This window comes from Mandrillus leucophaeus, unplaced genomic scaffold, assembly GCF_000951045.1.
Source record: "Mandrillus leucophaeus isolate KB7577 unplaced genomic scaffold, Mleu.le_1.0 Scaffold380, whole genome shotgun sequence".
NCBI classification, from domain to species: domain Eukaryota; kingdom Metazoa; phylum Chordata; class Mammalia; order Primates; family Cercopithecidae; genus Mandrillus; species Mandrillus leucophaeus.
Genome location: NW_012104032.1, coordinates 222,372 through 246,542, shown reverse-complemented (window position 1 = coordinate 246,542; position 24,171 = coordinate 222,372). Strand labels below are relative to the sequence as shown.

At 41.9% G+C, this 24,171-nt stretch overlaps 2 gene segments (V, D, J or C); both read right to left on the bottom strand.

The window, feature by feature from the left end:
* LOC105547162 overlaps nt 1-24,171 on the bottom strand; it is a 279,265-nt gene that overhangs the window by 84,881 nt on the left and 170,213 nt on the right.
* The window catches only part of LOC105547160, a 44,740-nt gene that overhangs the window by 1,536 nt on the left and 19,033 nt on the right, over nt 1-24,171 (bottom strand). The window contains 4 exon segments of the C gene segment in view: nt 720-833; nt 1,173-1,238; nt 1,853-2,131; nt 14,817-14,886. Of these exon segments, the coding sequence occupies nt 721-833; nt 1,173-1,238; nt 1,853-2,131; nt 14,817-14,886 (528 nt within the window).

The window sequence follows — 24,171 nt, the reverse complement described above, 5'->3', positions numbered from 1 at the left end:
TCTTAGAACAGGAGCTGGGGTTGATGAGCATTTGTGAGTATTGCAGAAGGAGTGACGGGGAGGAGCCTCACATGCAAACCCAGGCCCTGGTTTCAATTTCGTGTACAAGACTATCTGAGAATGGAATGCAAGTAACAGGCAAATAATTAACATCTCAGACCTAACTGTGTATGCATCCTGAGTAGGTAATAGTGAGCTGTTCACTACTAATGCTGTGTGCAGGTTCATCCCAAAGACAGGCTGATCCACCCATAGACAGGCTGGTCCTATGATTAAGGAGTGTGAGCTGGCATTCCCTTTATCAGGACAAAGATAGGCTCTGCTTCCTCTGGATATTCTTCAGGCAAAGCTTTACTTATGGCCTTGCAAATAACCCATGGCCTCTTGGTCAATGAACAAAATAGCAGTTAAAGAAGATGAATTCTCTTTATTTATCTTCTGTTTTCTCCCTGGGGTGAAAGTGAGGGTTATTGTCTGGTGTATTAGAAAAATAGTACATTATACTACCTAATGGGTTTCAGTCTGACTTAAAATGAAAGGATAACAGGAGATGGGGTGCTGTTTTGCTGAGTAGCTGAGATAGCCTACCTTATTAATTCTAAATATGTCTCTATTTTCCTTTTCCAATGCTTCTTAGTTTCTTACCATTTCTAAATCCCCTTTCCCCATGTGCAGGACAGTGTGGGTAGAGATAGGAATAAGAAGCGGCTAATTCTTACCTTACAAGAAAAGTAACTTGGCAGTCAAGAGAAAATTGATGGCAACACTCTTTACAAACAGCATTCGTAGTCCCAGCACTGTGAGAGACATCATGTTCACCTTCTCGGCATGAACTATGGTTGAACAAGAGTGAAGAGGGTGGCTTCAGGGAGAGATTAAATTCCCTTCCAGAAATTGGGCCTGTAACACTGATATCAGCCTACCCCAAGTCTGCCTAATTCTTTCTGGCCTGCAAGCCCAGCGTGGTGCCAGATAGCCCTTAGAGACCTTAGGCTACTGCTGACACCCAGCCAGGCAAGCTCTGCTGGGAGAGTCAGAGGCTCCACAGAGCCAACTGGGCTCAGCATCGTTTGTGTTTTCTTTTGAAATCTGATACTTTTTGGCCCCAGTGGACAACTACAGAGTTTGCTTTAACCCTTGATTCTGAAGTTGGCCCTTTGATTTGAACTAACCTTTGGGTTCATGGCAGCTCTTTGAAGGTTGCTTTGTGTTTTCAGTTTCCGTTGGTTTTAGGTGATCTGGAACAAATTCCGTTGGTTTTAGGTGATCTGGAACAAACAGCAGTAGTCAGGGTTACATTGGGAATGAAGAGGCTCACAGGATTGTAGGGTTTTAAAACTGGAGGAGACTTTCGGTGAGTGAACTGAGGACCAGAGGATGTGACTTGGTTAAGGTCACATAGCTAATTATACAACATGCTTCCCATTCCAGCCTTTTTCATTGTACCATGAAGTCAACATCCAGGCACACCGATATGTGGGAAGAACTAGGATCTTAGCCCCATGATAGGCCACATTACCCTTTGTTGGAATTTAGCACTGGATTAGACTGCACGTGGACTTTCAATCTTAGAGTCTAGTATGAAGGGGACTTTCAATCTTAGAGTCTAGTATGAAGGTTGGTAAAGAGGAGAGATGAGAATGAAATAAGATGGGCTTTATTTTAGATTCCATCTTAGGGATGCCAAGCATTTCCCTCCCCTGCCAATGGCAGGCTACAGTTGGGCCTAAGTCTTATTTCCAGCATGATGCTATATTGAGAATGATTTGTCCACAGTTACATCTCTAACTTCCCTTTCACCCAATTCTTGTTCCCCATAATCTCCAGCCCCTTGAAGCCAGAAATGGCCTACCTGTAGAAATTGTCTTCACTTCAAAGTCAGTGGAGTACACAACTTCCTTGTTGTGTTGAACTGAACATGTCACTGAATTTGAATCTGCATATTGACCAAGCTTGACAGCATTGTACTTCCCACTGGGAGAGACGACAATAGCAGGATCAAACTCTGTTATCTTCTTGGATGACTCGAGATTTATTCTTATATCCTTGGGGTAGAAGTCCTTCACCAGACAAGCAACATTTGTTCCATTTTTCATGACGAAAACGGATGGTTTGGTATGAGGTTGACTTTCTGTAAATATAATCAACTTGTTATGTGAGATGATTATTCACAACTTTGTGGGGGTTAAACAGTGGTGATTACCTCGATTACCCTGGAGCCAAACACTACAATTCAGACCTCCATGCATCCTGTTAGTGACCTGGGCCTTAGCACCTCTGTTAAAGGACAGGCAAGGGGAGCAGAAATGAAAGGCAGTGAGTTTGACTTTTAGTTAGGAGCTGCTAGGAGATAGGGCTGGAAGCACAGATGGAAAATAACAACTACAAAGAAGTTTCTGGATCATCTGGGTTTTGATTATCTGTGGATTTTTTCTTTTTCTTTTTTTTTTTTGAGATGGAGTTTTACTCTTGTTGCCCAGGCTGGAGTGCAATGGCGTGATCTCGGCTCACTGCAACCTCCACCTCCCGGGTTCAAGCGATTCTCCTGCCTCAGCCTCCCGAGTAGCTGGGATTACAGGCATGCACCAGTATGCTCAGCTAATTTTTTGCATTTTTAGTAGAGATGGGGTTTCTCCATATTGGTCAGGTTGATCTTGAACTGCAGACCTCAGGTGGTCTGCCCGCCTCGGCCTCCCAAAGTGCTGGGATTACAGGCGGAACTACCGCATCTGGCCGATTATCTGTGTTTTATTAATCAATCCTCTGGACAATCTAGGTCAGGCTGAATATCTGTCTGCACCAGTTGGTTTTTTGTAAATGCATGGGTACTTGGATGGTAGATCAGGGCAGGTGCTCATGCTCTGCATTCTGTCACTTAAAGAATCAAGAGTCTGAGAAGGACTGCAAAACTAGCTCAGAGGCTCTGAGGATGGCAGTGTTGGGGTCATGGAAGGGTGCCATCCCTTCCAGATCTGCTGGAAAGGGATCTGCTGAAGGTAGGTGGTACATGTTTCTGCCTCTAGGTGAATACTCGTTCTTCTATAGGGGACTGACTACTGTACAGTTTCCTTTGAGTCTTTAATCAGAGGATAGCAATGACCATTTTCAGGAAGTCCTTAAAGAAATAAAACCAATTTAAGCCCGTTCATTCTTGCTTTAATCTAAGAGGAACCGTGAAATGTTGGTCCCAGGATTGGGTTCCCTCCTGGCCTTCTCTTCTTTTGTGCCTCACTTTGGACTACCATCCTGTAAATGCATCCCTTTCTTTCCTTAAGACCACAAGTCTTGAAACTTTGAGAGAGGTAGTGATATCCTTTCACACAGTGCCTCACTGAAGTTTTTGAATTGTGATAAATGTTATGTCCATGGAGACTTAGATTCTTAGGCTATCTTCAAATAACTGTTAAAGAAAGAGCCCTGCTAATACCTGAAACCAAGAGAGACAACTAACCTGTAAATGATGATCTAGATATATTTTCAACTCTAAATTTAATGCTGACTTTCAATATTAATTGCTCCTGTAAATTTGGCCCTTAGTATTTGAAACTTAGGTGAATTTGGCTTCTTGATATCAAATGAAAAATATGTTGAATTCTAGTGTATTTTTATCTACTATGGTCTATAGTCAAGACATTAGGTATTGCTGAACAAAAAGTTGGTAATGAATGTGTAAATGGAAAATAAATAATTTTTCTTTTCCTTTTTTTTTGAGACAGGGTCTTTCTCTGTCACCCAGGCTGGAGTGAAGTGGCCCAATATCATCTCATTGCAACCTCCACCTCCTGGCTCATACTCTCCTCCAGCCTCAGTTTCCCGAGTAGCTGGGACCACAGGTGCACACCACCACAGGCTAATTTTTTGTATGAAAATAAATAATTTTTCTAATGCTTTATCCTGAATCTGAATTTAGGTTTCAGCTATGAGGTTCATGGCAGTAGAGCTACTGCCGTATCAACTGGTTTTATCTGGTTGAGAGCGAGCGATTGCTAGTCAGGAAGTTCCTGCTGATCATGGCTTTGTAAATGGACCAAAGTTGATCAAGGTTTTCCTAGAAAATCAACTATTCAGAGAAACCCCCTCATCACTACCTCATCATTCTCCCCATTTCCTCTGCTGAGAAGCTCAGCTAAAAGACTGATTCTGTTTCAGTCACTCAGGGCAGGAAACTCATTTCTAAGAATCTGGTTCCTTATGTTTTTGGCTTTGGTTCTAGACAATTGAGAGGATTATAAATTTTTTAAAGGGCTTTCTTGGAACCTGCTTTCAACCTGCTTGAGAAAACTTCCTGTTTGGTTTCCTTGCATAGCTGAAGCCACTGATAACAGAAACTGGTAACGGTAGCATTAACGGTTGGAAACCACATGCATTGCTCACTCACCTCCCTTCATAAGTGCGACACTTCTTGCTCACTGTTTTGACTTTGGTTTGAGACATACTCTGGCTGACTTTCAAGGGAGTTACAAGTTACAAAAGAAACTTGTCCATAAAATAAACACCCTATTTCCTTTTTTATTTAAGAGTATCCCTTAATCTTAGTCTGATTTAGTTGGATAATTAAGGCTTCCTAGAATTTTAAAATCTAAATTCATCAGGCAGTTGTCGAATCGTCACTTTGGTTGGGGAGATTGGGTTTGAGTAATTTGAATAATACAATATAATTGAAAAGACATGTCTGAAGGTCATGCACTTATGATATTGTGCTCTGAATCTATTAGTCAGCATTTCAGATAGAGCATAATGCATTGACTTGATAAAACATTTTTCTGAATCTCTCTTTCTACATTAATGTTTATATTTTCAAAGAGATTATTTGAAAGAAAACTGTCTTATTGAATCCATTCTATGGCATCTTGGTAATTAAACCTTTTTAAAAACTGGAATGCACTCAATATAGTTGCCATATGCATCCTAGTCTATTTTGTGTTTGACTTAAACCCAAACGTGAAGCTATATGAAACTGTAGTCCAAAATTTAGATTAAAGATTTAATTGTTTATCTTTGAAGAACTTGTAGTCTTTTTTTCTTGGTCCACAAATATAATTACATTGCAACATGTGCTTCAAGTGCTATTTCTTTGGAAAATTGCTTTATTGTCAGACTTTCTCTTTTTATGAACACCAATATATTGCTAAGTTATGTGCTGGTAAAAATACCAAAAAAGTGTATACCATTCCTGAACAGTCTTTCTTAATTTATAAACTTAGAAGTCACCTATGTTTTAGATTCATATAGAGAGTCCTACTGATCCCCTAAGAATGGCAACGTCTGGAATAAATGTCGCTCAGAATTTCCAGACTTTCTGCCAATATGGGATTTAACTTAAACCCTGAAACAAAAGTTTATTCTACCTAATTACTCTGACCATGCTAACTACCTTTCTCCAGAATCTTCCAATCTGGAGGACATTTGTTTTCAGTTTGCACGGAGGCGTGCATACTAGTTAGTTTAGCCAAAGGGATATGCAGAGATGAAGCAGCTTCCTGAGGAATTGCGGCCCAAGTATCCCTCCCACTGTCTCCCCTGCACCTGAATGCTCCAACTCTTAGTGTAGTTCTTCTAGATTTCTTTGTGTTTTTTTGAGCTGCTCTGAAGATTTCAGAAGTAAATGGGAGGTATTGTTTTAATATATACTATATACATATATTAAAATAAAAGGAGTTACAGAGTTACTTAAGTGACTCAGTCTAGTGTGTTCACTCTGGCTTACTTCACATCTGTAATACTCTGTCTCCTTATTATAATTTCATTTACTAGTTATAATTTATAATGCAAACTGGATTACAGCCCCAGTGCCAGGACTCAAATTATCCCTAGAAATATAGGAAAAAGATCAACTCACGGGGCTCCACGAAGAGTTTGGTGCCAGTTCCAAAAAACATCTGTCGGGTGTCCCAGGAGCACATTATGACAGTGCCTCACAGGTAACTAGCCTAGAGCTGGCCCTGGGGCCTGGGCTGTAACATCTGTGCCCTGCCCCCCAGCTTCAGGTCTCAGCCTAGAGACCCCACAGCTCAGTGAACTACAAAGTTGCTTTTGATGAGACCACAGGGCTGAGTACACAGAGTCTCAGTTCCCTTTGAAGCTAATAATAGTTGAACTGCTGGATAGATATGTGAGGGTGAAATCCCCATCCAAGAGATACCAGGGCAGGGCTGAGACAGAGCAAGAGAAGAAGGTGGCAGGTGAGCAATAGCTGCCTTCATGATGGAAAATTTCACTCCCAGTTTATTGAGAGGGGCATCCAAGAAGAACATAATAGCTTGAGGGTAGGGATGGAGCACTCAACTTGACCTTTCTTACAACAAATGTTAGGTTGAGGAGAGGAGAGTTATAGAAACAGGTTCCATTGTTATACTCTGGTTCCATTCTCTTGGGTCACAAATACAGAATTTTGATTAGAAACCTAATTTCCCCCATCACTCAGACTGAGTCTCACAATAATAACGAACCTGCTTTCTAATTCCCTGAGCTTGGTTAAAGGCTTTCTAAGGACCTGAGGGTTGAACAAGAAATTGGTCACTGCTGGGGGAGCCCACTGGTACTGTGTGAGAAGCCAGTGCTTGCTTTGCATTGTTTATTTTTGTTTTATAATTTCTCCTGAATCTGGATACAGATATAAGCTTCAGGAGCATACAGTCATCATGTGAAATGTAACTTAAAGACCATGTGAATTACTCTGCCTCATGACCAAAAATCAAGCTCTTTGGGTTAGAGCCTGGCAAAAGAGAATGACAGTTGTGTAGGACCATTATTCACTGTCAAAACTTTAAGGACTTGGGGCTTGATTTGAAAATTTTCGCATCCCCTACCTGAGCTTCACATCGTCATATTACATTTCATCACTGCAGGAGAAGAAAACCAGAGAAGCTAATGGAGTGTCATTGGGGAGCATGGTCAGCATCCTGGCAGAGGGCCTAAGCATCAGTTTCATTAATTTCCTTCTTCCCTAAGACTCCCAAAGGCACAGCCTCAAAGATTTGATTCTAACACTACAGATAATTCCAAATTTCAAGTGGAAATGATTTTAAGGGAAAATGAAACACAATATTTTTTGCTCAGATGCAATTTGCTAACCATCAATCAGACTGAAATCAGCTACAACATGATTCTGTTTCTCTCCTTTTCAGTGCTCTAGTCTCTCTCCCCTCAAAGATAAGAAAACTCGGCAATTTCTACTATTTTCCTGGAAGCAACAGGCAGTGGAGAACCCCTATAAGTTTACAGCATTCTCTGAGAGGCAGAGACCATGTTGATAGTACCAGTCACTTTTTGGACTTTTTGTCAGATAGCCTAGCCACATTCATGTACCATTTCCTACTTATTTATTTCCTTTGAATAAACAAAATCAATACCTAATCATGTAAGAGGTAATGGCTCTCCCAATGGACTTGGCATTTTGGAAGGTGTCTGAAGGCTATTCTCTGAACTGGTCTCAGTGATTGACTGTTGGCAGCTACCCAAACTACCAGAATATGGTCCCTGGATTTCCAAACACTGGAACAGGCTACCAGTAGACAATGGCTCCAGCAGGGGACCACGACTTCTCTATTGTCCTGGAGTTGGTAGCTGTGTTTCTACATTGGATGCAGGATCCTGAGCCATTGTGCAGAGTCCCCAGTTTCAGGGCTAACAGGAGAGGTGGGCAGATAACGGCTCTCAGCAGACCCAGGCCAGGATGGGACCCTGAGAACCATTTAATCTGAGCCAGTTATGTTGGTTTAATGCAAGTTCTCAGAAAAAAGTGACAAGGGCAAGGTTGGCTTCTTATCATCAGAGAGAGAGAGAGAGAGAGAGAGAGAGATTCTCTTTTTAAAACTCCTTCTTTCATAATACATTTTTTCTTTCTAACCTTACCTCTTCCTACACTGTGACCATGACTTTTATCCCTCATAAATACTGGAGAGACCCTCCTCAACCACAGCTTGCCTTTTTCCTGGTTCCAGGGAGCCCAAAACTAGAAGCCTGACCTAGGGCTTTTTTTCAGTAGTTGTAAACAACTTATAAATACCAAGCCTCAGAATGGAATTTCCAAGCATATACAGAATATTGTCTTGAGAGAAATCTAATGCATTTGCTCCCAAATTTTACCCCTACCGTTTGCAACAAACAATGGGTTTCTAATTTAGAACTCTTCGCTTCCCAGGAAGCCCCACTCATTCAGTACTATGCTACAACAACTCTAAAGGAATATACACACTAAGCTGTAGTAAAATGCATAACTTACCTGGTTCCACGATGAGTTGAGTTCCCTTTCCAAAGAAGAGTTGTGCTGTGAAAGCACTACTGCAGGCATCATTACAAAAAACCTTGCTACCTATTTGCTCCCTGTCAGTCTAATTCATCTGTTTGGAAGTGGGTGGGTGGAGCAGAAAGGGTGTAGCTGGAGACAGAGCTCTGCAAGGGTTTCTGAGATCTGAGCATTAGATTTTGGCAGCGTTTTTGATGTCTGCTATCTTCTGAGTTTTGACACTTAGGCAATTCCTTAGATTTTCTGCTATTATCTCCTCAACCTGCCATCTCTTACTCCCAGATCTTGCTTCAGGATAACATTTTCACATATTTTGCTGAGAATTGCCAAATGGCCATTGTAGGCGGAACCATAACTATAAGCCTCAACTAAATCAATCACAACAGGATTGTGCCTCAGTGAGAGGTGGAAAGGCACAATGGTTGGTGCAAGAGCCATTGATGCAAAAGACTTGGGGTTTATCCAAAGGATTATAATAATCACAGATGACTATCACTTGTATAAATACTTTTCTACTTAAACAGCTGGTGTTTATACTACTTCAACAAAGTTACTGAAATAAACCCTATGAGGTGATATTTTTAGATCCTCTTACAGACAAAGTCACTGTAAAGGTGGTTAAGCGAGTGGCTGAGTTGGGCGAGCTTCACTCAGTTTCCAGTTTCCAGCCCCTGAATCAGAGTAATAGATGATAGGACTGAAAGGAGCCTCAAGGCATCATTTTTCCAAACCTCTGTGATCACACAAGGGCTAATTAAGGGATGCATAGGGAGAGTTTTCACTCCCTTTCCAGTGCTTTTTGTTTCCCATTAAATCACAGAATTCCTACTGGGTAGGACAGTCACACCACTGGGTTTCCTTGCTTTTCCTCCCAATTGTTCATAAGAATTGGTCTGGGGATAATCAGGATCATAGTGGGCAAGGGCTGGAAGACAACTTGGAAATCCTTCATCTAACTATAAGGAAACTATAGTTCAGTGCAGTTAGATCACAGAGTTTGTCAGGTAATGCACTGTCAGTTAATGCATTGGACGGATTGGAATTTGGTCTCTGATTTACTGGTTCAGCGTGCTCCTCATTTCACCTTGTGTCCACCACCGAGAAGTGCTGTCATGTGGATCTGATCACAGTGGTGGCCTAGATCTGTATATGGTGGATGCATGGATGTTGAGGAGGCTTTCTAGAGTCAGGTAGAGGGAATAGAAACTCTCTAGGAAGGACAATGGATCAAGACGGCTCACTGAAGCACAGATGCCATCCTGAATTTTATCGGAAACTCAGTTCCTGTTCCTCAAGCCATCCCATGATATATTACCTACTGGAGCACTGCTTCCCAACCTGGTGACTTAGATAAATATTTTAAAAATATAATTGCCAAACATAGTGGTCATAAGAAGGAAAAGTAGGTTACTTACGTCTTTCTACCTCCAGATAGGTTCCTTTGCCAAAGATCAGTGGTCTGGCACAGCTGACATACCTAATCCAAAAACTACCTTGCTTTTCCCTTTACGGGAGCCCTAGCCCCAGTTGCCAAGTCATGTGATATTCATCGCAAGCTATTTTCTATCCTATCTGGCCTAGCCTCTTCTTCTGAACCTTACAGGTTGTCCTTCAGGATGGAACAAGAGGTGACTCTAGTGTCAAATAGAAATCCAAGTTTTGCCCATATTACAATCTGACAGAATTTGTGCTCAAATAAGAGAGAATGAATATAGACTGGAAAGATGTTTTTTGGTTTGATCAGGAGGAAAGAAGGGTGGAATGTTGGTCATAGAGTAGTGGTTCTCCACCTTTGGGCTACACTTAGGTGGGGCAGGGACCTAGCAGGTTATATATACCATGCATTCCAACCTTTTAGGGGAAATTTATTTCATATCTGAGAGTTTTGCATCATTGCCAAGTATTGTGCAGCAGCCAGACTGCTTAGTACAACATAGAATTAAGTTTTTCCATCCATTTTAATAACACATTCATGCATACCAAATTTTAGCAAGCTTCAATGACACACTCACACTTAGAAGTGACAGTCAAATTAATTTCTGTTATATGTGAACATCAGAATCTATGAGATTGCCTGTATATCACCCATAAAAACCAAGGAGGGAATATGAATTTTTCAGATCAGTTTACCGTCCTTAAAAGACTGTAGATCATAGCTGGAGGATCACTAACATAAAGGGTGGTTCCTAGTTGTTGTGAAGTAGAAAGATGTCAGAAGATCCCAAACCTAGTTTTGACTCTGTCCCTCTCCAAGTGTGTAATCTTGGCCAAGTTCCTTAAACTCACTGAGCTTTATCTGGCTTCTCTATGAAGTGAGGATAACATCTTCTGTATTATAGGTTATAAGATTAGATACAGCATCTGCGAAGCAGAGAGCCTCGGTGTAATTATTAGAATGTTTATTACGGCTAAACTCAGAGAAGATACATTTTATTTGAAGCTTGGGGAATGTAATTGCACTAAGAACAGAGCTCCCAAGCAGGAAGGGTTGTTGGGACAGGTTGCTGAAAAAGAACAGAAGCTATTTTTTTGGTGTTATGTGATATGAAGAGGGTGCCCACTTCTTAGGGCCATTGGTAAGGACTGGTATTCACATTTCTGTCTCTCTAGATCTTTTCTCTAGGTTACATGTGACTTCCCTTCCACTCTCCAATCTTCCCTTTAGAATTCAAAAGCAGAAGTCCTTACAGTGGCCTACAAGCCACCCTATCCCCAACCCATCACCAATCTGACTTCATTTTCACATTCTCTCCCCATCACTCCCTCCCCTCCTCCAGCCATACACCCCAGGCAGCACTGTGTCCCCTCTGCCTGGAAGCGCTCTTCCTCCAGAGGTCTGCATGGCTCACTTTACCACTTCCTCGGGTCTCTGCTCAACTGTCCCCTTTCCAGTGAGACCTTCTGTGACTCTTCTGTTTTAAACTGCACGCTGTCCCTCTCACTAGTCCTCTTTAGTCTCCTTCCCGGCTTTATTTTTCTTCTCAGGGCTTATTACCACCCTAACATACTGTATACTTTATTTGTTTATTTAGTTTACCATCTGTCTTTTGCCATTAGAAAATAAACTCCAATATGGCAGAAATTCATGCTTGCTTTGTTCATGTGGATTCCCTGGCACCCAGAATAGTGCCTGGCACGTAGTGGCAGTGACCTGTGATGGCTTGCAGAGCCAGGACTCGGGCTTGGCTCTGTAGGTTATCAGTTTCCTTTCATTTTTCTTTTCTTTTGCTTTACACCACAGCTGACTGTTTCTCTGATTCATTCATTCCTTTATTTATTCATTCACTCATTCAACAAATGTTTATTTAGTGCTTTCAGTGTATTCGCAGATGTAGTAAGAAACAACTCAAAGTCCTTTCTCTCACAGAACAAGGGAAACAGACAGCAAATGAGCACACAAAGTTTCAAGTAGACATGAGGGCTCTAAATAAAGCAGGGAAAGGGGTCTTCAGAGTGACATGAGGTGGTAGGGAAAGGATTCACCGGAAATGACATTTGAGTGGAGACCTGGAGGAGGGGAGGGAGAAAACTGTGTGAGTCCCTGGGAGAAAATGGCTCCAGGTGGAAGGACTTGCAGGTGCAAAGGCTCTGTTCTGGGAGATGCTCACTGGGAGTGACAGGGAATGTCAGATGCCAGAACAAGGGCTAGTGGATCTGGAGGAATGGGAAGGTCATCTCTTGGAATCTGGGAGACATCTTGATGAGGCCAGAATTATGTGAACTCCTTTTCTTGAGGGAAAGGGTGATGCTCTGATCATCGTCTGGACCTTCTGTATTTAGGGACCCTGGGTCTCCAGGGGTGTAATGTGAGAGATGGGCCTCACCTAGCTCCTCCTGGGGAAGGGGAATGCTGCTTTGGGTAACTGGTTTTGGCGAGGGTTCAGAAGTTCTTCCTTGGTGAGAGAAGTGACGGGGATGGCACTGGAAGGGAAGTGGCATAATTGTTGTTTCTGATTCAGCTTGAAAAGGAGCTCATTAGAGGCCTGAGACAGAGGCTGGGCCAGGCAGGAGAAACCTCCACACATGCCCTAGTCTAGCTGTAGTCCTGATGGAAAAGCAGAGTTCTTAAGAGCACAGATTCTGGAATCAAGCAGGTGCTTCAAATGATGACTTTACTAAGCTGTGTGATCTTGAGGAACCCCTTTGAGAATCAGTTTCCTGATCCATTAAAGGCAAGTCATGGTACCTCAATTCCACATGATCGTTGTGAGGACTGAGTGAAATCACACTCATTAAAGGAGTTAGTGCTGTGGCCTAATAAATGGTAGGCACTCAAAGAGTGGTAGTTACATAATTATGACACAAAATAATAGATTGCATTCAAAGTCCCTCACATGGCCCACTTCCATGCAGATGTTCCCAACGACCATGCCCCTTTTACCCGCTGCTCCTGTTGTTACCGTAGAAGTACACATTTACATTACTTTATCCCATGCTGTTTTGTCCCGTTCTCTGTTCTGTTTTATGAAGCTAAGTAGCCTCTCCAGGTTTACTCTATCCAGATGACTAAAGTGTGAGGTCTACAGCTGTGGGTTTGTATAGACTCATTCTGTTAGTTTTGTGCTACCCAGGAGCTCCATAAATAAGAACTTGAAAGAAGCTCCCAAGGAAAAAAAAGCATCAAAAGGCCTCTGAGAAGATAAAGGGCCTGGGCTTTGCAGTGCTGTCTCTTTAATCCAATATTGGCTGCTTAAAAATAGCAGGCGCCATTCAAAGATATTCTAGGTCGTGCCCCCTCTGGATATCCCTTATTTTTTCACTTCAAAGGCTGATGAAGTGCACCAATATGAAGTTCAGCATCACCCGAACTTCGTTTAAGCACATCTTCCCCCCTTTTTTCATCACATGCATCTGTCATAATTTGCTTAATAATTTAAACAAATTTACTCACTTTTTAACTTAAAATATAATTAAAAGGAAACTTGAAATCACATGGGTTTGATAACCTAGTTGTACTATTCTGATAGCCATTAAAAGATAGATCCATGCAAGTAAAAAGAATGTCTCTCCATCTGAAACCATGTGCTATGCACTCCACAGTTAGGGAAATATGGACCAAGTAAATGGGTAAACAGAGGAGCTTAATTCATTAGGAAAAACTTGGCAAACAAAGGGAAATTAAGATAATCAGTCTTTAGCTTTGTTGGAAGTGTGGATAGACGTATTTTGGTGAAAATTTTAAGGATAATGAGGTCTAAAGGCAAAGGCCCAAATTAGTTAAAATTTCAAAATCTTACTAAGATTTTGATTTTTAAAAAAGTCTGAAGGTCTCTGCACTGACTCCGCTAGCACAGCTTTGGGTGTCTTTTGCTTTGATGGCAGGGCCCCTGCCCCTTTTCTCCCTGTAGTGTGTGAGGTCTGGGGATGCTCATGCCTGTCCTTCCCCTTCCTCAGCCTCCTTCACTGCATATGCCTGGAACTGCCTTGTCCCCAGTTGGTCTCTGAGAAGAGCCCACCATCACCACCCTATCTCTCTAGAACCTTCTTTTACCTAGAAAAACCTAAGCCGAGTGCCAAAGTCCCAGCCAGGGCAGGGCATGCTGTTTCTCTTCTAGCAGCTGGTTGGGCTGATTTGGGACCACTGACCCCTATTGCTAGACCTCCCTAGGACCTTTGAAATGGGTTTTTGTATTGGTTTATTATATTTTCTTACTTAAGATTAATATGCACTATCTAACTGGAAGCTGCTGCCAGGTGGAGACCACTGTCTTATTTTATTTTATTTTTTAGCAAGACACTGTTGAATGCAAATGTCATTGAAAGGACATCAAAGATGCCCTCTGTGTTGAGCATGATACTTCAACAACATTAGCATTGATTCCTGCATAACTGTTAATAAGTGAGTGGTACCATACACTCTTTGCAAAAACGTTGAACGCTGGTGAGTGGTAGCGAACTCTCCTGGCTGTGTGCTGGAGACTTCAAAGCGTTTCTTAGTTGGAAGCATTACACATTCACTTTGTCCTGGTTGGAATCTGGTCTCAGTGGGAACTAGAATGTCCCATATTTCTCACTAGTAACCTAGTTTTCATTTGCACCTCAAACAATTAGAAACAAATGTCTGGAACAGGTTATTCTCTTCTAAAGAGAAATATCACAACACCAGGGACTACTTGCTCTCGCCTCACCCTCCATGCCCAGGAGATGGATTGAGTTCTGAGCTCTCCCAGGAGGATATATTTGGCGTAAGGGAGGTCAGAACGTTTGGAATCACCTTGGGAAAACCATCTGGACTCAGGTCAGCCTCATTCCATGTCCATTCTGACTCTGCTCAGGGGAGCTGGGCCAATGACTCTGTGGTTTCTACAGCCTGACCCGAATTCGATGAACTGGGCAGAGTTCTCTGTTTCCTCTGAGCTGTATGGGTCCTTTCATATGCCCCAAAGTCTTTTTTCACAGACACCTTCTGCTCCCCTCCTATGGAAAGGATTAACCATATTTCACCTCTTCCCAGGAGTCCTCCTCAACACTAGCTATTTCACCCATTTCCCATTTCAGGATTATTGCTGCCTCCTTAGATGGAGGATGCCTTAACCTTATATTTCAGATAAATAAATGAGTTACTTACTTGGTTCCACAGTCACACGGGTTCCTTTTCCAAAGATGAGTTTGTCAGTGTCACAGCACTTGAGGACGTTCCAAAAACCTCAGCACTGCTCCCACCTACCTTCTTCCCATTAGCTTTAGGACTGGAGGATCTTTAAGGCTCAGTTCCATGAAAGATGGCACTTGTTGCTTATCCAGCTGTTCATAGATGATGTAATCATCTGCAGGTAGGGACAGGTTTGCTTTGGGAAGGCTGTTGTCTGAGGAGTATGGAGGAGCATATTTCCTATGGCGGACCTTTCCAGCACAGTACACTTGATGCAGTGCTCTGAACTGTTGCTTTCTATTGTTTTACCTTGCTCTCACTTCCTAGACCCATACTCAGCCCTCTGTGTCGGAAAGCTGGCACCGTCAAAGGGGTAGGTCTTGGCTCCATGACTACTGCAGGGTTAAGGTGTTTGTAGCCACCAGTGCTGCTTTAAAGGCAGATAATATGTGGCACAGCAAGAGGAGACAGGGTGGCATGAAGCACTGGGTGATTTACAGGGCAGTCAGCTTTAGAATGAGCAACTGTGGCTGGTAATTGCCTACAAACAAATCAATCTCTCTTCAAATCCATCTTCCCAAACCACAAAGCAAAGCACTTGGGTAAATCTCTCTAGGGGTTTGAATTTAGAAATTCCGTGTGAGGTGGCTCATATAACTCTCTTTTGCAATAGAATCAGCATGAAAGCAAGACAAGAATAGTTTTTAGGAAATACCTTTTTGTATTCCCCAAATGTGCTGTAAGAAAATGTAGAAATGCCAGTTTTACCTAAGGGAGAACAGCAGTGAGTGAGAGGTCAGCAGTCGTGGTCATCTGCCCGGTCCAGTCAGCTTCCTGCTATCCTTTCTAGACTCCAAAGCAAGGAGGGAAGCTGCTTGCTGTTTTTATCTCCTGAGGTGTGGGACCCAGGCTGAGGATATCCCAGGGAAATGGCATTTTTGCCCCTGCAGTTTTTGTACAGGTCTCTGTAGGTTTTGTAGCACTGTGCGTATCCCCCCAGTCACAGTGCTACAGAGCTTTACAAAAACTTCCCCTCGGTTTCACACTATATGGCCCCTGAGAATCCCCAGAACCAGATGTTTTCTCCAAGTCAAGCTCCAGCAAGATCAAAGGGTCCTGACAGTTAGGTCAGGCCAAGCTGACTCAGGTGCTTCTGTCTGGGGCTCTTCTGCCCCACTGGCTAAATCTGCCTTGGGGTTTGTGACTAGAATGGACTTTTAGAAATCATCACATCCACTCCCATCTGTGCTTTCTGGTCAGTCTGCCCTCAGACGGTTTCCCACTGAGGAGTTTGTCGGGTACTTAGACATCTCATGTAGATTCACATGCTGTGGGTTAGGCAGAAAATGCTTGTGGTCACTGTAATTTCTCCTGTCCCCTGCTAAGCTTGTGAATCACCTCTTCCTACCCTGCTTTACACTTGAATAGTATATATACAGTTTACAAAGGGTTTTCATGTAAATTTAAAATTTTGTCCTCTCCGTTAACCTCCTCCCAGTTACTAAATTCAGGCCAGTAGCCCACATGGTGTTTTGTGCGATTTAGAAAAGGCAACTGTGCTGGGTGAATGCAGAGATAGCCCCTTGGGTTCAAGCTTGGCAAACAGATTGCACTTTTGTGTGGTTTAGGAAAGGCCTTCCCTGTCCAGAAGTTGCAGCCCCACATCAGGGCCTTGGCTGGTGGCAGAGCACGCCTTGAATTTTAGCCCCACTTCTCCTCTCTGCCAGGTGCCCTTGTGAAGGCACAACCTGTGCAATCAGAGGCAGCAGCTCTGGCCAAATTCAACGGATGATTTTCAGTTTTAATCTTGTTTGACCTCTGAGTTTTGACCCAGTCATTGCCTTCTCAAAAACTCTCCTCAGGGCTCACAAGACACTGGTCTTGCTTGCCTTTGATCTCTGTTCTAGTGATATCAAAACAAAGTAATATGATAGGCTTGTTGAAAGTGACCTTATTAAATGTTAACCATGAAAGAAGAGTATGAATTTTGTTGTTGTTACTATTTAGCAACAGGGAGCAGGAATTTAAAAAGGTTAATCTTCACACTTTTCCTGAAGGTCTTATCCAAATCCATGGTTTGGTTTAATTATGACTACTTTGCCTACGACCTTTGTGATGACTTTCCACCCTACATACAGCTGCATGCCTGCCCCATAAACTCCAAGGAACGTTATTTCTATATATAAAATCTAGCATTCTTTTGCTGATTTAAAAAAAGCAAACAGGAAAAGAGAAAAATAAGAATGTTATGGCCTCAGTAACAGACAATGCAATGGGATGGCATAGAGCAAAATGCCTCATGGGGAGAACCAGATAAGAATAAAGAACTGTCACTTGGACTCTTGAGTGCAGCTGGCCTTAGGTACTAGTCTTTGAAATGGCAAGAGGTAGCTGATTGATGCAGTAAGCCTCTGACTCACCCATATGAGACTCATTGAGCTCCTTCTAGTGCTAGTGACTTTCCCAAGAAGCTGGTGACTTTCACACCATCAGAAACTGGTATAAATAGAATTAGTTAGAGGAAACAAAAGTTGGGAATCCTGATGAGAATGTGGCTTCCCAACTCTTCACTTCCTCCCTGTAATAGAAGTGTACCTCCAGGTTCTTTGCCATGTGACTTTGCAGGGCTTCCTACTACAGGCTCTATTGACATTGGGGCTTCATTATGCTTTGATTCATAGAATATGAGTGGCAATTTTGCCCCTGAAGTTTTTGTACAGGTCTCTGTAGGTTTTGTAGCACTGTGCGTATCCACCCAGTCACAGAGCTACAGAGTTTTACAAAAACTTCCCCTTGGTTTCACACTATATGGTCTCTGAGAATCCCCGGAACCAGATGTTTTCTCCAAGTCAAGCTCCAGCAAGATCAAAGGGTCCTGACAGTTCAGTTTGTCAGTTCTAAACTGGTGTGCCAGTTCTAAGCTGAGTCTTCGGACATGCCACATCATGGGTTTCCGCCAGCACTCTTTTTTTTTTTTTGAGATGGAGTCTTGCTCTGTTGCCCATGCTGGAATGTACTGGTGTGATCTCGTCTCACTGCAACCTTTGTGTCCCGGATTCAAGTGATTCTCCTGCCTCAGCCTCCTAAGCAGCTGGGATTGCAGGTGTGTGCCACCACGCCCGGCTAATTTTTGTATTTTTAGTAGAGACAGGGTTTCACAATGTTGGTCAGGCTGGTCTTGAACTCTTGACTTTGTGATCTGCCCACCTCAGCCTCCCAAAGTACTGGGATTACAGGCATGAGCCACTGTGCCTGGCCTGCACCAGCACTCTTTAGCCTCTATCCTTTGAGATGTAAGGAGTGTTCTCCAGGGAGTCGTTGCTGCTTCACCCTGACCTCTAAAATGAAGACACATAGAACAGATCTAAATCCAACTCACATCTTGAAGCCAAGTCCAGGTGGCCTGCAGACCAGTGAGCAAAAGTGATACATGTTTGTTACTGTAAGCAATTGAAATTTTGGAGTTGTTTGTTATAGATCACAATTATAACAAAAATAGTTGATTAATACAGATGGTGGATCTTGGGAGGATTCCACCCTCATATGCTTTTAACTATGTCTCCAGCAATTATGGAATGGTATACATAAAATTTTTGGTGGCTTCCTATTATCCTCAGGACAGAACAGTATAAAACACAAGACCTTAGCTTACTTGCTCCCTTAAATGCAGTTGCATTGAACTACTTACTTCCTGAATGCTCTGTGCTCTTTCATATTTCTTTGCTTGAGATGCCCTTTCCTTCTTCTATCCCCCAGTTGGTCCCTCTCTTTAAATCCTCTGCATTTTCAGGGTCTTAGCTTAGTTGTTTGCTTCCCTGGGAATTCCTAAATGACTACCCCAAACTGATCTGGGTTAAGTGCTCACCCTTTTCAGAATTTTCATGGCATCCAGTAATTATCTTTATTTTTGCACTCAAAACCCTTTTTCTCTCCTCTTCATTAGGTCGAGACCCTTGAGGGAAGTGATCTGTTTTATTCATACCTGTATACCATGTACCAGTACAGAGCCTGACCCAGTGAGTGCTCAGAAAGTGCCTTCTGAATCCATTTTAAGGATGAGGTATTTCAGGTTCAGGGAAGATAAGCTAGTAAGTGACAGAGCCTTGGCCAGATCTTCCCAACTCCCAGGCTCTGGCTCACTGCCTGGCACCAGGCTGCCTTATGGAATACTGCCTTAACATTTGTTTAGTGGTACATGGGACCACTACTTAAAACACATTGATTTTTAATATTAGCCTGAGTTAAACATGGTGGGTAAGTTTAATTTGTTGTGATTTACTCCATACCATATAATATATTCTAAAGCTGTATAGAAATGAGTTTCACATTGTCTACATATTTGGAGTATTCAAGTCATGTTCTCTTCCACTAACATGGGTAATCAAAGATCAGTTGCACTTCTGGAGAGGAATCCTTGAATGCCATAGCTGGGAGACATTTCAAAGATCATATATTTACTCTCCTAAGTTTTCAGATGAGAGAGTCTAGAAAGATCCAGAGAGGTTTCGCAACTTGACCAAGTCACCCAATTTCAAAAGAACATACAAGAAATTGGGTATCTATATCCAAGTGCAGTGATCTTTTTGGTACACTAGGCAAATGTCTTCTTTGGTCTTTCATTCTGGCATTTCTGGTTTGAGAATGTTTCAGCCTCTCAGTTGATACCCTTCCCTGGAGTGGCCATAGGGTAGTCTGGGCAACCTGGCCCTTTCTTTCTCTGTGTAGTTTTTTATCATGATGTGAGATGCTTTTCTGCAGGAAAGGGGAAGAGCAGGCACACGGTGGATGAATCCTGAGGTTCAACTCTTCCTGGAAGGAGCTGTGTCATGTTCTTTTTGCCAGGCACTCTCATTTTCAGAGGAAAGGGACAGTGTTGGAGGCTGGGTTGACTGTGGTACTGTTCAGTCCTGGCTGGATTGTGATCTCATGCTTGGGAGCAAATTTGTGGGATATTAAGCCAAGAAATGAAATAGAGATTGAACAGGGGCATCCTCCAGGCTTAGAATATTTGGGACTGTGAACTTTGAGCTAGTGTTATTTATCTCTACCCGCTGCTCCTGGTATTAACACATATGGTTTGAGAGTTGTAGACAAACTACAACGTGTTTTAAAAGGGATACTAGGTTGTTTAAGAGACTTCAAACCATGTCCTGGGAGGAATAGCTAAAACATATGGGAGACTGTAGACCAAAGGAAGGGAGGTATCACAGTGATCATAGTCTTCAGATATCTATCAGAGAAGAGCTGGCATATCAGAAGATGTCTGCTTATGCACTCCACCTATTGCAATATGTTGGTTTGGTTGAAATATGTGAGAGAAATCTGGCCTTACATAGGTATGTAGTGTGAAAACAAAGGAGTATTTTAACAGCCTGTTCAAAATATTGTGGCTACAGTATTCTTTATATTGCACCATAACATGATAAAAGGTAGTTTATTTGAAGGTTAGTTATGATGTGAAATCTGACACCGTGTTAGTGAACTTATATTCTGTTACATTAAAACATTGGTTTATCCTGAAATGTGGATAAAATGTTCACCCATGCACGCTTCTTAACGCATCCATTGGTCACTTGAGAAAATTGGTTCACTGTTAAGCAGCTTCCACCTGTTAGCACACATTTTATTATTCAATGCCAAAGTATTACAGTAGTTAACATAACCACTAGTCTCTTTAAATCAGGAAAAATTTTTAAATATTGGTGAGCAATCTACTTCACAGTGGCAAACATAAATTTCCTAAAACTCTAATTTTTCCTGGAAGTTTAGATTTTATAATTAGCAGGTTGGGCACGGTGGCACACACCTGTAATCCCAGCACTTTGGGAAGCTGAGATGGGCAGATCACTTGAGGTCAGGCATTCGAGACCAGCCTGACCAACATGGTGAAACCTCGTCTCTACTAAAAACACAAAAATTAACTGGGTGTGGTGGCGCGTGGCTATAATCCCAGTGACTTGAGAGGCTGAGGCAGTAGAATCACTTGAACCCAGGAAGTGGAGGTTGCAGTGATCTGAGATCACACCACTGCACTCCAGCCTAGGCGACAGAGTGAGACTCTGTCCAAAAAAAAAAAAGATTTAATAATTAGCAACAACTATCAGTTGTTTATTTTAATATGACAAGCTCTGTTCATCTGTTTTTAAGAAAATGGCTGGCAAATCTATAAGTCTGAATAACCATAGTTGCCTGTCAATTGTTCTTTCAAACAAAAATGTGTGTTTTTTGGAAAAAGTAGCTAGTTCAACTTGCAACTCAAACAACCACACAAGTGTGATCCTAGATAACGATCATAATTTGGAATGTAACAGAAGTGCTTCATGTGTACTTACCATTTTGTCGCACAGAATACTAAAAAACATGTACTCAAAAGTTGAGATTTAATACAATTAATAATTATTACTGCTTTGTAAGTATTATGGGCTCAATCGTTTGCCCCCTAAATTCATGTTTAAGCCCTGAATCCCATAACCTCAGAATGTGGCTATATTTGCAGAAAGGGCCTTCTGAGAGGTTTTAAGTTAAAATGAGGCCATTAAGGTTGGCCCTAACTCAGTCTAACTGATGTCCTTATAAGAGGAGGAAATGGGCGGGCGCAGTGGCTCAAGCCTGTAATCCCAGCACTTTGGGAGGTCCAGACAGGCGGATCACGAGGTCAGGAGACCGAGACCATCCTGGCTAACATGGTGAAACCCTGTCTCTACTAAAAAATACAAAAAACTAGCTGGGCGAGGTGGCGGACGCCTGTAGTCCGAGCTACTTGGGAGGCTGAGGCAGGAAAATGGAGCTTGCAGTGAGCTGAGATCCGGCCACTGCACTCCAGCCTGGGCGACAGAGCCAGACTCCGTCTCAAAAAAAAAAAAAAAAAAAAAAAAAGAGGAGGAAATTTGGACACACCATGAGAAGAGACACCAGTGTGCCCCACACAAAGAGGAAAGACCACCCTTTCTTCAGGGCACAATGAGAAGCCTGCCATCTGCTTGGAGATGGAGCAGAGAGGTCTTAGAAGAAACCAACTCTGCCAGCACTTTGATCTTGGACTTCTATCCTGTAGAACTGGGAGAAAATAAATTTCTGTTGTTTACGTCGCCTAGTCTGTGGTATTTCGTTATGGCAGCCCTAGCAAGGTGACACAGTCAGTATCATTTTTAAGTGAAACTAACTTTTTCCCCCTGAAAATTTGTGGCAGTGAAGAATATAATGATTATTAATACAAATTTGATGCCCCTGCCTTGATTCATGCTAAGGCACCAGCAGTTTTATCCACCATTGCTTTTCCACCATCAGTGTAAATATCAACACAATGAAAAAGGCAAATAATGTTTTGCTGTTATTGTGAAAATAATTCTGACCTCATGGGCTCCCTGAAAAGATCTTGAGGTGCCCAGAAGTCCGTGGGTAATACTTTGAAAATCCCTGTCCTAATTCCGTGTTGTTTGTGCTACCAAAGCTGCAACAGCAGCAGTAAATACCAAGCTCTCTCCACTACTTCACTACTCTCTACCTACTTTGCTAATGACCAGTAGGTCAATTGTATCATATGCTTTGAGTGATGGATGAGTGAGTGGTTAGAAGTCATTTGGAGCAGTAGCCTTTCATTTCTGTAGAAATGATTAAATGGATCCACACATTTTGGTTGGACTCTCTAGAGTCAAGGACCATGGATCTGTATGTCATCTGCCTCTGATTTCTTCTTGGTGATACTCTGGAAGTCAGATGCTGGATCTATGATGATGGTGGGAAGGCTCAGTGATGACCTGAGAGTCTGTGTATATTTTCTTCAGTACCCATACTATATTTTTGTGGCAATATGTTAGCCCTCCCATTAAAAATAATAAGTGCTTACTTGCTTAAGTGACAGATACTTGAAACTGTAACCTGAGGTTTTTGCAAAACCGTAAAGAAGAAGAATGGACCAACATGACTTGCAGAGTTAATGGGTCAAACAAACAATACACTTAGCAACTGGACAAGAATTAAAAGAGACCAGGATTTTGAACTGAGATCCATATTAAGCCCTAAGAATGGATTAAACCTGGTCAGGCTACCTTATTTGAGGGGTCTGGACACATTTTGGGTTTTGTCAAAACCATCTCTTAGCTTCTCTCTGATGCCCACCCACTGAAGGAGAAGTAGCTTGAAAATCGTCTGATTGGGGTTCATTGGTACAACTGTGGAAGTCTGGAACTGTCCCACCCCCACTTCTAACACAAGGGGAAGACTTGATCTTGAGCTATTACCATTATGTCAAATCTTGAAAGTCAGTGATTTTAAGATATCTCAGTTATGCCTGTGTCTTGAAAAAGAATAATAAGAATCTAAAATGTGCAACATCATTATTAGTGGTTTTCTTGTTCATTTTACTCATATAGTTAGTGACAGAATTCATTGTTGTCTTAGAAATATGTTATATAAACACAAGATTTTAATTTGTCCGAAAGCTTACAGATCTAGGGAATTCTTTGAGCAGAGTAGTATTCCTTAAGAAAATATGCTAATTTTTAAGGAAGATATTGTATTTCAAATTTTCATTGTTTAAATTTGCTGTAGACTTGTTGGCCATTTAAAAATGAAAACTTTATTGTTTATTTTTTTGAGACAGATTCTCACTCTGTCATCTAGGCTGGAGTGCAGAGGCATGCTCATGGCTCACTGTAGCCTTGACCTCCCAGGTTCAAGTGATCCTCCCACCTCAGCCTCTCTAGTATCTGGGACTGCAGGCATGCACCACTTTGCTTGGGAAATTTTTTGCATTCTTTTGTAGAGACAGGGTTTTGCTGTGTTGCCCAGGCTGGTTTAGAACTCTTGGGCTCAAGCAATCTACCTGCCCTGGCTCCCCAAAGTGCTAGGATTACAGGGGTGAGCTAACATGTCCAGCCACAAAATGAAAACTTTAAAAAAGGATTTTATTATAAAATTTTTGAAACTATCCAAAAAGAAGAGATTAACAAAATAAGTATTTATAGAATGATCACCTAGATTTAACAATTGTTAACATTTGTCATATTTTCTATTTATTTTGCTTGAGTATTTAAAAAAATTACAGATAAAATGACAATTCACTTCAGTGTATATTATGAAAAGGAATATTTTTCTACACAACCACAATACCATTTTCCACTTGACAAAGTTAACAGAAATTCCCGAAAATAATTTAATAGCCAACCCATAGTCGAGTTTTCCTAATTTTCCTCCAAATGCTCCAAATGTCTTTTATAGATTCTTTCTTTCTTTCTTTCTCTCTTTCTCTCTCTCTCTCTTTCTTTCTTTTTCTTTCTTTCTTTCTTTCTTTCTCTCTCTCTCTTTCTCTCTCTCTCTCTCTCTTTCTTTC